The sequence below is a fragment of the Orcinus orca genome, chromosome 10 (genome assembly GCF_937001465.1).
Source record: "Orcinus orca chromosome 10, mOrcOrc1.1, whole genome shotgun sequence".
In the NCBI taxonomy this organism is placed as follows: Eukaryota; Metazoa; Chordata; class Mammalia; order Artiodactyla; family Delphinidae; genus Orcinus; species Orcinus orca.
The window spans coordinates 84,227,081-84,241,851 of NC_064568.1; the positions used below are offsets into that span (position 1 = coordinate 84,227,081).

Here is a 14,771-nt window from a genome sequence, read left to right on the forward strand (position 1 = left end):
GTCTGTGTTCAGCATATCACATGTACACATGGCCCACCCACATTTCACCATCTTTTTTTTTTTTAACAAAGGATAGGAAATTTTGTGAAATGATTTACCAAAACACAGATATTTGCTGCATTTCCCAGATATACTAACACGATAAAAAGGGATCACTAATCATTAGAGAAATGCAAATCAAAACTATAATGAGGTATCACCTCACACAGGTCAGAATGGCCATCATAAAAAAATCTACAAACAATAAATGCTGGAGGGGGTGTGGAGAAAAGGGAACCCTCTTGCACTGTTGGTGGGAATGTAAATTGATACAGCCTCTATGGAGAACAGTATGGAGGTTCCTTAAGAAACGAAAAGTAGAACTACCATACGACCCAGCAATCCCACTACTGGGCATATACCCTGAGAAAACTGTAATACAAAAAGAGTCGTGTACCACAATGTTCATTGCAGCACTATTTACAATAGCCAGGACATGGAAACAACCTAAGTGTCCATCGACAGATGAATCGATAAAGAAGATGTGGCACATATATACAATGGAATATTACTCAGCCATAAAAAGAAACAAAATTGAATTATTTGTAGTGAGGTGGATGGACCTAGAGTCTGTCATACAGAGTGACGTTAAGTCAGAAGAGAAAAACAAATACCGTATGCTAACACATACATACATAATCTAAAAAAAAAAACCGGTTCTGACGAACCTAGGGGCAGGACAGGAATAAAGACGCAGACGTAGAGAACGGAGTTGAGGACACAGGGAGGGGGAAGGGTAAGCTGGGACGAAGTGAGAGAGTGGCATGGACATATATACACCACCAAATATATACACCACCAAGATAGCTAGCTAGTGGGAAACAGCAGCATAGCACAGTGAGATCAGCTCGGTGCTTTGTGACCACCTAGAGGGGTGGGAAGGGAGGATGGGAGGGAGACAGAGGGAGGGGATATGGGGATATATGTATACGTATAGCTGACTCACTTTGTTATACAGCAGAAACTAACACACCATTGTAAAGCAATTATACTCCAATAAAGATGTTTTAAAAAAAAAAGTAAAAGGGTGTAAGTCTGGTAGAAGCGTATACCCATTGCATCCCAGGAATCAATGTCAAAATCATTCTTAGAAAAAGTATTTAATTAGCATCATGAATTCCAAACAAAAAATAAATGTAATAAATAATATTTGGATTATCCAAGGTTGTGGTTAGTTTTAAAGACATCCCCCTACTCTCTCTACATTTACTGTAGAAAATGAAAAGCTAACTGTGCCAAAGACAGTTAAATATCCACTGAGATTTGTCACAGGAATCTGTTTTAATTCAGCTTTGCCCAAAGTGACCTGACAAAGTCTCTCTGGTAATACTTGTCTAACTGCATAAAATGATGCCAGTTAAAGTGATTTTTTGCAATTGGGTTTTTTCTCAGTGGTGACATTTGATGTTGAAAAGTTCTATGTTATACCTCTACCACATATTTGACTATTGAGGTTCATTTTTGTTGTGTATCCTCTGATGTTTAGTAAGAGATGAGTTCAAGAGATTTTCCCACACCTGTCCCAGTCATAAGGCTTCTCTCCAGTGTGGATCCTGATGTTTGATAAGATCTGAACTTTTTTTTTCTTTCTTTCTTTTTGATGGGGGTGGGGGGCAGTTAAAGTTTGGAGTCCTACTGGACTGCCAGGGAATTCCTGATAAGATATGAACTTTGACTGAAGGCTTTCCTACATTATTTACCCTTAAAGAGCTTTCCCCTACAAGGAATCTTTGCTACACTTTAAGAGTTGAGCTAACGCTGAAAGCGTCCCCACAGTGGTCATACATACATAGCGTTTTGTTCCAGTATGGATTTTCCAATGTATAAGATTGAGCTTTTAAGTGAAGGCCTTCCCACATTTTAATATTTATGGATTTTCTCTCTAGCATGGGTTTTCTGGTAATTAAGTGCTGGCTTCCAAACAAAGGCCTTCCCCCACTCACTACATTCATAATGGTGCTTTCCATTGTGGGTTCTTTGGCGGGTGACCAGACTCGAAACACAATGAATCCTACAGTATTATACTCTTTACACCAATAAGTTTTCTCTTCAGTATGGATTCTCTGATGTTTAGCAAGGCTATCAGAGAACTTAAAGGCTTTGCCACATTCGTGACATAGATAAAGTCCCTGTCCAAAATGAATTTGCTTATGTTTAATGAGACTTGACCTCACAGAGAAGGCTTCTGACACTGAAGATATCCCCAAGGGTTCTCTGATGTCTAAGACCACTCCAGTGTCTGAAGGTTTTGCCACATTCTTTATTCTCATGAAACTCTCTTCAGGATGGCTTCTCTGTTGTTTATTGAGACTTGGGATTACACTGAAGGTCGTTCCTGGTTGAGGATCTATAGGGCTTTCTTTAAGTTTGGATGTGCTGGTGCTTGGTCAGGGATGCTGGTGTACCAGGGTTTGTCTTATGAGGGAGGGATATTTTTGGTTTGGTGACTTCCACTCGCTTTACGAGTGGCTGCTTCTTTTATTACAGTTGAAGTTGGAAATTGTGCACAAGCTGAATGCAGAATTTCCCATGCCCACAGCATCGACAGGACTGAACTTCAGGGTGAATTCTCCCAGGTATCTTAGGCCTCTTTATCGGAGTGATATTCTCCATGGCTTGAGGCAATGTAAGTTGTGCGTCCTCAAAGGAGCTCCTCTCTCACTTGGGTAAATTATTCAGAAGTCCATGAACTTGTCCAGTGTGGAGCCCCTGATGATGTTCCCACTTAGTCTTCTGAACATCTCCCTTGTTTGTTAGACTTCTTCTGGAAAACTCTGCTTTGAAACAGACTCCTTACTTAAGGCCAGGAGTTACCATCTGAAAGAACAGGTTGATCATGAAATTAGCATCTTCTCCCCAGAGGCAGAAAGAGGGAGTCAAATGTAACATACATGAGAGTAGCCTACGGAGAGAAACTACATAAAACACAACTCTTTATGTGTGAAAGTTCTAAGTAAGAATACATACTTGCTTTTCCATTACTTTCTGCTCTTATCTTTAGTAATTTCTTCCTTCTGCTTTCTTGGGTTTATTTTCCTGTGCTTTAAGTTCTCAAAAGGGATGTTTAGAGCATTTTTTTTTCACCTTTGCTTCTTTTCTAAATATAGCATCTATACTTTTAAATGAAATAATTTACCCTAAGGAGCCTGAAAAAGTACCGGGAACAGAATAGGTCTAAATAAATGGAAGCTACTCATTATTAGTATCATCACTAATGTAAAGCAGGAGAAGTAAAACAGAAAGGACTGGTGAGGAGACTCATTTGTGCAAGAGCTCCAGTGAACATAACAATATATAAAGTAGCAGATTAAAGAAGAGGTCATCACATAACAAAGCATTTTACTATCTATTTGGAGAGATGATAAAAACCTCAAAGCTGTAAAGTGTATCAGAGAATATCTAGCCTGTCTCCTTATTTTTAAGGATGTAAAACTGAGGCCCAGCTGGGTGGCATTAGCCTAGGTAACAGGATTACTTAGAGGTAAAGATAGGTTGAGACCAAGGGCTCTTGAATTTCACCTTTAAAGTTTTTACCAGCATAACACACTGGCCCACTGTGGTGCATAAACAACCTTCAGATCAAAACTTTCATAATATAGCAGAGTGGTTAAGAGAAAACATCGTCAAGTTGAACTTCTGGTTTCAATTCCTGGCTCTGCCATTTCCTAGCTGTCTCTGTTCCTCAATATTTTTAGCTGTAAAATGGGAATATAGTAGTATGTTATCTCATTTCATTATTTTTTATTGAGAAAAATACACATGTAAGGTACTCAGAAAAAGCCCCAGCATAGGAAGCATTCCAAAAATATTGACCAATATGGTAGATCCACTATCTCAATGGTAAATTATATTACTTTTCTTAGTTATTCACTGTCCTCTTTGTAAGCTTCATTTTTCTCCACCCTATGGATAGTAAGCTTGGTGATTTGAACTGCTTTGACTAACGAAACGTAAGTGGAAATGACATATGCTCCTCCTGAATAGATGCTTTAAAAGCCATCATGTGGTCCTACCACTGTTTTTCTTTTGCCATAACAGCAGCATATTCAAGGTAGGAGCATTCTTCTAGCCTGGATTCTAGAGTGGTGAGAATGTGTTGCATTAGTCAGTTAACACAGGCAAAAATGAAAGTAACAGCCAAGCCTTTAATCACTTACTGCAATAGCATTAGCAAGAGAGGCCCAACAACAAAAAAGGGCTGGCTCCTGCAGTGTGTTATTCTTATCCATGCAACAGTGCCAGGCAGGGGTCAGGTGAATCAGCACAGGTGTGGGGACTGTGTCACTGCCAACACAGCACCAAACAAAAGGCTCCAGTCATTTTCTGGACCTGGAGGCCAGGGGAAGAAAGAGGGGAAAGGCTAGGATTGTAGAAGTACTAGTACTGAGTCAGAGTGGAGAAAAGTGTCTTGCCTTATCAGGGTGAGAGAATCTTGAAGAGTTACTCGGGCAAGACCCCCAGTAAAAAGGGCCCCAAAAGGAGGTGCCTGGGCTAAGAGTACAGATATGCCTAAAAGCATGGCTGGCCAGGCGGTCTCAGTCTTTGACTGCAACTCCCTTCAGAGACTGCATGCGCTGGCTGTGCCTCAAAGCCTTGTGTAGGAGGGTAGCTTTACACCCATGAGGGATAAAGCCTTTGTAACTGCCTATGGTCAGGTCTGAAAAATCATACACATTGAAAACTTCCTTCTCCTCCCCCAGATGCACCATGATTTTCACATGTTATTCCCACTGTACCTTCCTTCATTCCTTTTCACGTGGCTGAAGAACTCATTCTTTCTTCAAGATTTCATCCTCCTTCAAAGCTTTTCCAACCTTCTCATAAGTACTTGTTACACTTACAATGAAAAGCATTCAGTATAAATCCAATGGCTTTATCACTGTAATTATTATTTTCTATCTACTCCTTTCTCCCTGTCCGCAAATAGACTGTAAGCCTCTGGAGAGTAGGGTGCTTTTTTCATTTATCTTTGTATTCCTAGTACCTGACACAAGGCCCAACCTAAAATAGATAATCATTAATACCTTAATCTGAGCTTATAAGGAATAACCATGTTACATATATCCTGATATCCTAACACTCAATTCTTCAGTAAATGAAATTTCTTTTTCCAGAATGTCTGTTCCTTCAAAGTTTTCAAAATACTCACCACTTACTGCTTAGGAATCACAGTTGTGCTGGTCTGGGTGGGATATGGCATCACTTCAGTGCTGATCCCAGAAGGGTGTGCTCCACCCAGACGACTCTGCCTGCAAACCACCATCCTATGAACAAACCAAGACAGCTGGGCCCAAAGAGGTAAATACTGAAAACAATGGCGATAACAACATAGACAGGGGGTGACAGGGAAGTCTCTCCAGAGCAGAGCAGGGGGAAACCACAGTGTCCTTCAATTGCCAAAGACAGGAAAAAGTAAGGCAAAGAATTAACACCTTCAACCCAGCATAGCACAGTCAACTTCCTGGTGCTTCTTTGAGGCCCTTCACTGCCTGTAAGTACGTGCCTTACTTTCTGTAACATGCCTCATGCCCTGATTGAGGTCCTATCTCCTCAATTTGAGCTGCAGAACCATGACATTCTCTACCTTCAGGCCCCATGTCCAGGCCTAAAGTTACCTGAGTAGTGTGGTAAGCACCATCTCAATAACAGAGACTTCATGATGTGCTTTTTAACATGCGTCTGTGACCTCAGTGTTTGAGGGCACAAGTTAGCTTAAGCTACCTGGAATCCAGTGTGCCTTATAGCTGACTTGCTTGAATTGCTGATGAGAATTCAGGGAAACTGTGCATCCTTTGCAACACAGAGTCTTACTCTGAAGTGAATACCACTTCAACTTCCCACAGAGTGTTCCCTCCTACTTGTCCACAGTGTGGACCAAAGCAATCTGCAATTTCTATCAATTTGGTGCTCACCTTGAACCTCGAATTACTAAGTTTCAGGGATCAAAAGGATTTCAGGCCCATTACCCAGGAGTAAGAAATCACTACTAAAATAGAAAAATAATAACAAAGTAATTTTAAAGTCCAGATTTCCTTTGAGTTTCATATGTGCAGAGAATACAGAGTTTGAGTTTTAGGCCTGGGGATAGTTAGGAAGTTAGGCTATAGTCTGGTGAACAGCTCTACTGGGATTTCCACAGATATAACAAAGACATTTCTCTAACTGAATTCATTAACTTTCTACCACCTCCCAAATCTGAGCTCTCCTGGTTGATTACAGATATCGTTTCACATAGTCACTCAGATAGATCATTGTTTTTTTTAATTGGAGTATAGTTGCTTTACAATGTTGGGTTAGTTTCTGCTGTACAACGAAGTGAATCAGCTACATGTGTATATATATCCCCTCCTTCCCACCCCCACCCCATCCCACCCATCTAGGTCACCACAGAGCACCAAGCTGAGCTCCCTGCACTATACAGTAGGTTCCTACTAGCCATGTTTTACACCATGGCAGTGCACATATGTCAATCCCAATCTCCAAATTCATCCCCCCACCCCCGTGTCTACACCTCTGTTCTCTACGTCTGCATCTCTATTCTCAAACAGATCGTTGAAAGCCATCCTAAGACTAATGCCAACCCCAACTCAACAACAGTTCCCCAAGCTTGTTCCATTCTCATACCTCTGAGTCTTTGCATATGCCACATTACACTTTGAGAAACACTGAATGCAAGGGTCGGAAGCACCTGACACTCTTTTGAGAGGTTTTTGGTTTAGGAAGCTCAGTTAAGTTCTGGGGTTTATTGGATTATTAAGTCCAAAAGGCCTGGGGCTTATAATTAGCCTTTTTAAAAAAATTCATCTATTTTTATGTATTTATTTGGCTGCGCTGGGTCTTGGCTGCAGCAAATGGGATCTTCGTTGCAGCATGCGGGATCTTTAGTTGGGCATTCGAACTCTTAGTTGCGGCATGTGGGATCTAGTTCCCTGACCAGGGATCGAACCTGGGCCACCTGCGTTGGGAATGCGGAGTCTTAGCCAGGCCTGGGGCTTTAACTAAGCAAGAATAACCTTGAAGAGGGAATTCCCTGGCGGTTCAGTGGTTAGGACTCAGCCCCTTCACTGCAGAGGGCCCGAGTTTGATCCCTGGTTGGGGAACTAAGATCCTGCAAGCCGCATGGCATGGTCAAAAAAAAAAAAAAAAAAAGAATAACTTTGAAGAATTATCAGTTGGGATTCCTAGCCAAAAAGAGAGTATGCCTTCTGCCACGAGGTCACTAACTCATTTAACCGTCTCTAAGAGCATAGCAGTACATTAAAGCCAAAGAAATCAAGACCAATAGGTTAGTTATTTGCAGATTCAATGAGGACATGTAGTCCCTGTCTCACCAACCAACATTACTTCCAATTTCAAAATTTAATGTTTCACCTATAATACTGGTAGCAACAACAACAACAAAAGGCTTGCACATAAGAAAAGGAAAAATCATGTTTGAAATACTGAAGTTTGCTCTTACTAAACCATAACAAACTATATTATGCTATAATTTACCTTATGAGTAGTAAAACTGCGTTCTCAGAAGTAGATGTGATCTTAGAGACTTAAGTCAATCATTACGATGATGGAGTCCTTTTTCATTGACTTCTCACTTCTTTGATAGTCCAAGAAACGAAGTGTCAATTAAAACATTAACTTTTACCATACCCTTCCTTTGGTGACAACTTCTGATATTAAAAAAAAAAGGCCTTTGTAATATCTTCACCATGTAAGTCACTGATGACACTTTCCTTTGGCATGTATTTTCTGGTGTTTAGTAAGATTAGAGCTCCCACGGAATGCTTTCCCACACTCGTCACACTCATACGGTTTCTCTCCAGTATGGATTCTCTGATGAAGAATAAGAGTTGAGATCTGGCTGAATGCTTTCCTGCATTCTCCACACTTATAGGGCTTTTCTCCAGAATGAATCCTCTGGTGATTAGTAAGGGCTGAGTTCACATAGAAGGCCTTCCCACACTCCTTACACTCATATGGCTTCTCTCCTGTGTGGATTCTCTGATGTTTGATGAGGTCTGAGCTCACGCTGAAGGCTTTCCTACACTCATCACACTCATAAGGTTTCTCACCAGAGTGGATTCTCTGATGTTTGATGAGGTCTGAGCTCACACTAAATGCTCTGCCACATTCATTACATTCATAGGGTTTCTCTCCATTGTGGATTCTCTGATGTATAATTAGGTGTGCCCTCACACTGAATGCTTTCCTACACTCATTACAAGTATAGGGTTTCTCACCAGTGTGGATTCTTTCATGCACAGTGAGGGTTGAGCGTGCATTGAAGGCTTTTCCACAGTGATCACACTCATAGGGTTTCTCTCCGGTGTGGATTCTCCGATGTCGAACAAGGCTTGAGCTCTGGGCAAACTTCTTTCCACACTCACTGCATTTATACCATCTTTCTTCTTCAGGCTTGTCCACATGCCTTTCTAACTGGTCCTCATACTGAAAAGGTTTTTCATTCTCAGGAATCTGTAAAGTATCCCTATCATATATGCTGGGGACCTTCGGGTGTGGGTCCATCCTTACAAAAATCTTCCCTTCAGAATTGACACCTTGTTCATACCTTTGGCCTTGATTCCTGAAATAAAAAGACCTTTCAAATGTAATTTATTCCCTGATGCTAAAGCAATATGATGTAATAAAGACTAAACTAGGACTCTCAAACATGTTCCACAAACCCAGGACACACCGATCACACGGTGGCCAGATCAAATGTTTTTCTTCAGTCTGTACCACCACAGAACTATTGGAATGAACACCTGACTCAAATAACTATTTAAGTCTACCCTTTATAAAGGTATTTAAAGCACAAAATCTGGGATATAAGTGAGTATATAAAATAATAGATAGTTTCTACTTAAGACTTTTTATCAAATTTAATTAAATTGGGAAACAAGACAGGAGTTGCAGAGATTTGCAGATAACAGAGCAGATGAAGGAGCACAGGAACAGAGAAGGCAAAAAACCAGAAGTTCAACTGATAATGAATTAGTTTGGGAAAAATGACAATAACATTATCATTGTGTTTTATCACTCACACAAGTCCACACTATTTGGGTTGGAAGAGAGACATGGAGATAAAAGAAGCTCTGTCTACTGCTACCTCTACTATTGCTGCAGCTGATGTTGCTATGACAGACAGTATCTCAGCAACAGGGGTGCTTTGTCTTCTCTGGAACTGTGACAGAACAGACCCTTTATCTCTCCAAAGAAGGGTCCACTCCATCTTTATAATTCAGACCAATGTGTGGATAACTTGTTGGACTGCTCCCACTCTTTTATCCCCTGGGAACAAACTCAATTCTATCTCCAAACTTAATAAAACTTTTGCTTCAAACTCAAATTACACAAATTATCTCCCTCTGCCTTTTTCCATCTTACAAATTGTTTTATGTCTCAATAGTGATAAGTCAACACCCCCAAACCTCTAACCTCAGCATGATAATGAGAAAAACATCAAATTTCAATTGAGTAACGTTCTACAAAGAAACCTTAAAGTACTCCTCAAAACTGTCAAAGTCATCAAAAACAAGGAAAGTCTGAGAAACTGTCACAGTCAAGAGGAGCATATGGAGACATGACAATTAAATGTAATATGGTATGCTGGATGGGATCCTGGACTAGAAAAAAGAACATTAGGTAAAAATTAAGGAAGCGTGAATAAAGTATGGACTTTAATAATAATAGGCAATAGTAACTCAATAGTTGTGATAAGTATTCTATATAATGTAAGATGTTAATAACAGGGGAAACTGGGGACTTCCCTGGTGATCCAGTGGTTAAGAATTCATGCTTTCAATGCAGTGGGCACAGGTTTGATCCCTGGTTGGGAAACTACGATTTTACATGCCACGTGGTGCAGCCAAAAAAAAAAAAAAAAGAAAGAAACTGGGTGTGGGGGATATAAGAACTCTCTGTACTACCTTCACAATTTTTCTGCTAATCCAAAATGCCCAGAGATCAGAAACTATTCTAAAAATTTTATTTAAAAATTTGTCTATGTCTTTCAATAGGTAATATACAATTCAAAAGTCAAAATGGTCTCAAAAGATATATAAAAAGAAGACTTGTTTCCACCCTGATCCCCCCTCAGTTTGCCACCTCCATAGGTAATCAATTTTATTAGCTTCTTGTGTCTTTCCAATATTTCTTTATAGAAACATGTACTTTTAAAGCCTCTGATTTCCTTAATCCAGTTTCGAGCCCCACAGATCAGTCACAGGTTTACTTTCATATGGGCACTATACTCTCCATGGCTTACGAACTGTACCATTTCTAAGTGATGCTGTTCTATCCAGTTTCTCTGAACAGTAGCTCCTTGGCAACACTGAAAAAGGCTAACTCAGTGCACAGGTCACATGCAAATGAACGCTTGCCCAGAGTCCAGAAACATGGCTACCATGGAAGCATGTGGTGCAAGTCGCTTTGCCCTTAGCAAAACACAGAGAACGTCTAGTCCTACCCAAACCCCTTCTGGTCTGTAGCTTGCTCACACTTGAATTAGCCTTTCCTGTGGCTGCCTCAATGTGCCTTCTTTTCCCTAATATATTCCCCTCACAGCCCCAAACTGCTGATACTGACTTTAGGCAACTACAAAGGACAATAAATACAGTATTTTTTCTGGATAAATTATCTTAAGGCTACAAATATGTATAAAGTTACCTTTCTGAGCTGTTATCAGATACCTTAAGATTTTTAATTCCAAAGAAAAGCTATCAAGAAGAAAGAGGGACATTTGCTTTCATCATTTAAACAGAAGAAAAAGGTTGGAGGCAGAGGGGAATGAGATATAGATACCAAAAGAAAGGAGTTTCCGTGAGTAGAGCATTCAGCTAAACTGATTTTTTCCTTTGAGGCAAAATGAAAATATTTCAAGAACAACTAAATAAAATTGCCAAGCGTCCGTCAGCTACTAAGGTTATCAGAACAAAGGAGAGCTGAGGGCACACGGCCAAGAGAAAAGAAAGTCTACTCCACCTCCCCACACCCGCCTGGAAATCGGCCCCGCCAGAAAAGCGATTGGGTAACTCGGGGGTCTCTGGGGGAGTCGGCAATGCCAGTGTGGCAACGGCCCAGAGGAGAAGGAGGAGGGAAAGGACAGAAAAAGAAGCCGTGGGAAATGAGAAAGGAAAATATAGTAAAAGAGAAGGGAGGAGTGTGCAAAGAAGGCGGGGAAAGGGGAGAGGCGGCAGGGTGAGGGGAAGGGAAGGGTCGGGGAGCAAGGTAGAGGGGCAGGTGTGAGGCAACGAGGTGCGGCGCGTTAGTAACCCTCTCTGCTGCTCTTCGCCCTACAGCTCACTCCAAACCCAAGGAGAATGACGCGAGAGGTCTCACCTGGAAAACCGTGATTTGATGAATAGACAGGTCGTTTGACGCCCGCACTGGCTCGGAGAGGTCGACTTCCGCGGAACCCCGCCCCAGGCACCTGGTGGTCCGCTCTGGGATCCTGGAGGCTTCCCTCTCAGTGGTTCATGAGCTGAGGCCCTGAAATGAGCAGAGTGGAAAGGATTCTATTCACACAGAAAAAGGCATTTTAGGCTTTTTAGCTCCTTTAATCCTGCAGGGCAGACGTTACAGTTATCCTCTCATATATAAGAAATCTAAGAAGCAGATAAGTTTTCTGAGGTTGGACAACTAATAAAAGCGCCGAGGTGGAATTTGAACCTAGATCTGTTACAGTCCCAACTCCTTCCATTTGCCTCCCAGCAGAACCAGCGAATGGTATCTCAAGGCTTAGGTCTTAGAAAGTAATCCCTATATTAATTTGTAAATTTAACACTATTCCAAAAAAATACGAACCTTTTAATAAGTAGATTTTAAAGTTCACATAGAAAACTAAACAAGCAAGACTCCGCCTGCGAAAACTGAAAAAGAAGGGCAATGAAGGGGCACTTGTCCTAAAGAATTTTAAACATATTATAAAGCCTCAATAATTAAACAGTGTGGCACTGGTGAAGGAGATAAACAAATGATTCAGAATAGAAGGTTCAGAAATAGATGCAATCACAGGCAGAAATCTAGCATATAATAAAGGTAGCCAATCAGTAAGAAAAAGATGAATAGACTTTTTAATAAATGTATGCAGAGAACTGGGTAATCATCTGGAAAAATATTAAACTGGATTCCGACCTCACTCTGTACACTGGTAAATATTTCAAATAAATAGAAGTTGTAAATGTTATAAATGAAACCATACAAGTGCCAGAGGAAAACATGGGAGAAGTCTTTTATAACTTCAGAGTAGGAAGCCCTCTCTTTCTAATTAAGAACCAAAATCCAGAGGCCATAAATGAAAAGATTGATAAATTTGACCCCGCAAAGAATCCATACTCCAGCAAGGTAAAACAAAAAAACCCACTTAAGTCGAGTGAAAAACAAATAAAAAATGGAAAATATACTTACAACTTATAGCTCAGACAACAGACAGCAAAGGGAGAACTTCTGAATAATACAAATCATGGAATTGGCAAAGCTGAGCTGGATTCCCTATTGTTCCACCCTCATTTTGAACTTAACCAGATTGCTGAGCAGTCATAACCACGCAGTTATGCTGATCTCATTAAACAGAAGTTTAAGAAAAAAAAAAAGTGTCCTCAGGTCCCTTATATCCAGAACCTTCAGAAAACTACAGAATGTCAAAGTTTAACACCTAACAACACTCCTGTAGGGAGAAGGGTCCCTGTAATTGATATTTCAATAGTGTATTCCTGGCTAGGAGCTGCAGAGACAGTGGTTCTCCTTCTGCTGCCAGAGCTGACATTTATTAATAGATCACTTCTTGACTGTGTGCAAGAAATGGGACCTAGAAAAAATTAAACACGTGAAATTATGGGGAATCACTGTATAAACAAATAAATCAGCAGAGCAGGCCAAGTCCCAGGAAGGTAAGGAGAGGAAGAAATAATTACAACAAATATCTAGATAGCACTTCTTTTGTACCAGGTAATGTTCATGTAATGTAAAAGGCAGTTGCTTTTATCATCCTCATTTACAGACGAGGAAATGGAAGCACAGAGATTAAGTTATTTGGCTACTATCACAGTCTGACTTTAGACTCGCATACATAAAACGTAGGAAAAAAAAAAAGAAGAATCATCACTAAGAGGCTGAAAGTTTTAAGATGACTTGATAATACCTCTCCTTTGCTGCCCTCTTGTCTAGGTTCATCATACTCCCTCTTGAGGTCCTCCAGCTTAGTCACTTTCCCAAAGACCCTCTCACCTCTCCCCCCAATGCCACTCCCATTCCGAGACCTGGCATTCCTCATCAGAATAGTCAGGAACTGGACTCAGCCATTGTCAACCGAGCTGCTGGAGCCAGCTCAGAGCAGTTTTCCAGTAACAGAATCCTTGGAACCAGCAAAAGCAGGTCTTCTAAAAATGCATACATGCAGCTTTCTTGTTAATTGGAGAGTCTGCAATTCAGTAAGATTCCTCTTGAGGGCCTCCCTTTTCCAGAATACTTCTGTAAAAGAAACATTAATTTACTCAAAGAAAAAGCAGATTGCCACAGCTGTTACACTAATTACTGAGGGTAATGGGAGAAAAAAAAAGAAAAAGAAAGAAAGCCATATCAAATAAGGGGCTAACTTTCAAAGAAGGGCTGTCAGATCACCAACTGGGATTAGCAGGCGTGGCCCTGTGCCACAGGAATCTCCTTGCCATTGCCTCGGAGCACTACTGGGAGAGGGCCTGGAGACGTGCGTCGGGAGAGAACAGCACCGCCGTTGCTGGTAGGCGGGTCTGCACACGTGTGGACGGAAAAGTTACTGCTAAAGGGGAAGGGCGATTATTTATTGCCAAGCTGAAATACAGAGGTGTATTCTGCATTCTAAAGGAAGTATGGGCACGAAACGCAGATGTGGAAGAGGAAACCTCTCCTAAATTTAGAGATCCTAATACTTCCACTCATTTGCAGTTTCTCCCTTTTGTTTGGAATGGCAAGCTGAGGGGTCTGGTGGGCATTGATTCCAAATGTACCAGGGGTACACGTTGTTAATGTGACTCAATAAATCTCTGAAGACCTCAGAAAGATAGGGGTTATAATCCCGAGAGAAGTAGTCCAAATGTGGATGGACTCCAGCAGCACTAAATCGCGAGAAAAACCCTTCCCTGGGAGGTTGCATCTGGGCTTAGCGCCCACCGTCCCAGGACTGCCTCTCGGGGCTCATGCCAACGCTCCACCTGGTCCGACCAAGGAGAAGGAATCCGAGGGGTTGCAGCTGAGCAACGCCCACCACGCCACCGCCCAAACGCAGAGGACCCTACTACTACAGCCCGAGCAGCAACCTGGTCCGAGAGCTCCCCGCGACCGGAAGTCCCTCTCAGCACTTCCGGGGCGGGGCCTAGCTTGTACCCAGACAGGCAGTTGTGGGGTCTGGGCAATACTGTCATTCCTGGGAGCTCCTCTGCCCCGAGTCTTTGAAAGACTCCGAATTCCTGCCTCACCCGTCACGAAGGTGATTTTTTGCTTCCTGATTTTACCCAGGGTAGGATCACCCTTGAATATTGGAATTTAAAGACACTGCAGCTGGGAAAGGGCAACATCTCCAGTCTGGGCCCTACAGGATTCCTAAAACTGACCCACAGGTCCCTAAGAGCTCTGGTCTTCATTATTAGTATTCTGAAGCCAATGCTGCACATCCTATGTGCTTTCTCCAAGATTAGGAACCAGACCTGAGAGGGCAGGACTTTCAAAAGGGCGGCGGTACTGCAAAATCCCTTGGACTA

At 41.6% G+C, this 14,771-nt stretch overlaps 1 protein-coding gene across 1 annotated transcript in view; it reads right to left on the reverse strand.

The window, feature by feature from the left end:
• Nucleotides 1–1,120: 1,120 nt before the first annotated feature.
• ZKSCAN8 (zinc finger with KRAB and SCAN domains 8) overlaps nucleotides 1,121–14,771 on the reverse strand; it is a 33,988-nt gene continuing 20,337 nt past the window's right edge. Inside the window, exons 7-8 of the mRNA XM_049693678.1 lie at nucleotides 5,189–8,437; nucleotides 1,121–2,856 (exon numbers count right to left, since the gene is read on the reverse strand). Of these exons, the coding sequence (XP_049549635.1) occupies nucleotides 7,753–8,437 (685 nt within the window). The 3' untranslated portion in view covers nucleotides 1,121–2,856; nucleotides 5,189–7,752. The remainder of the gene's footprint in view (nucleotides 2,857–5,188; nucleotides 8,438–14,771) is intronic.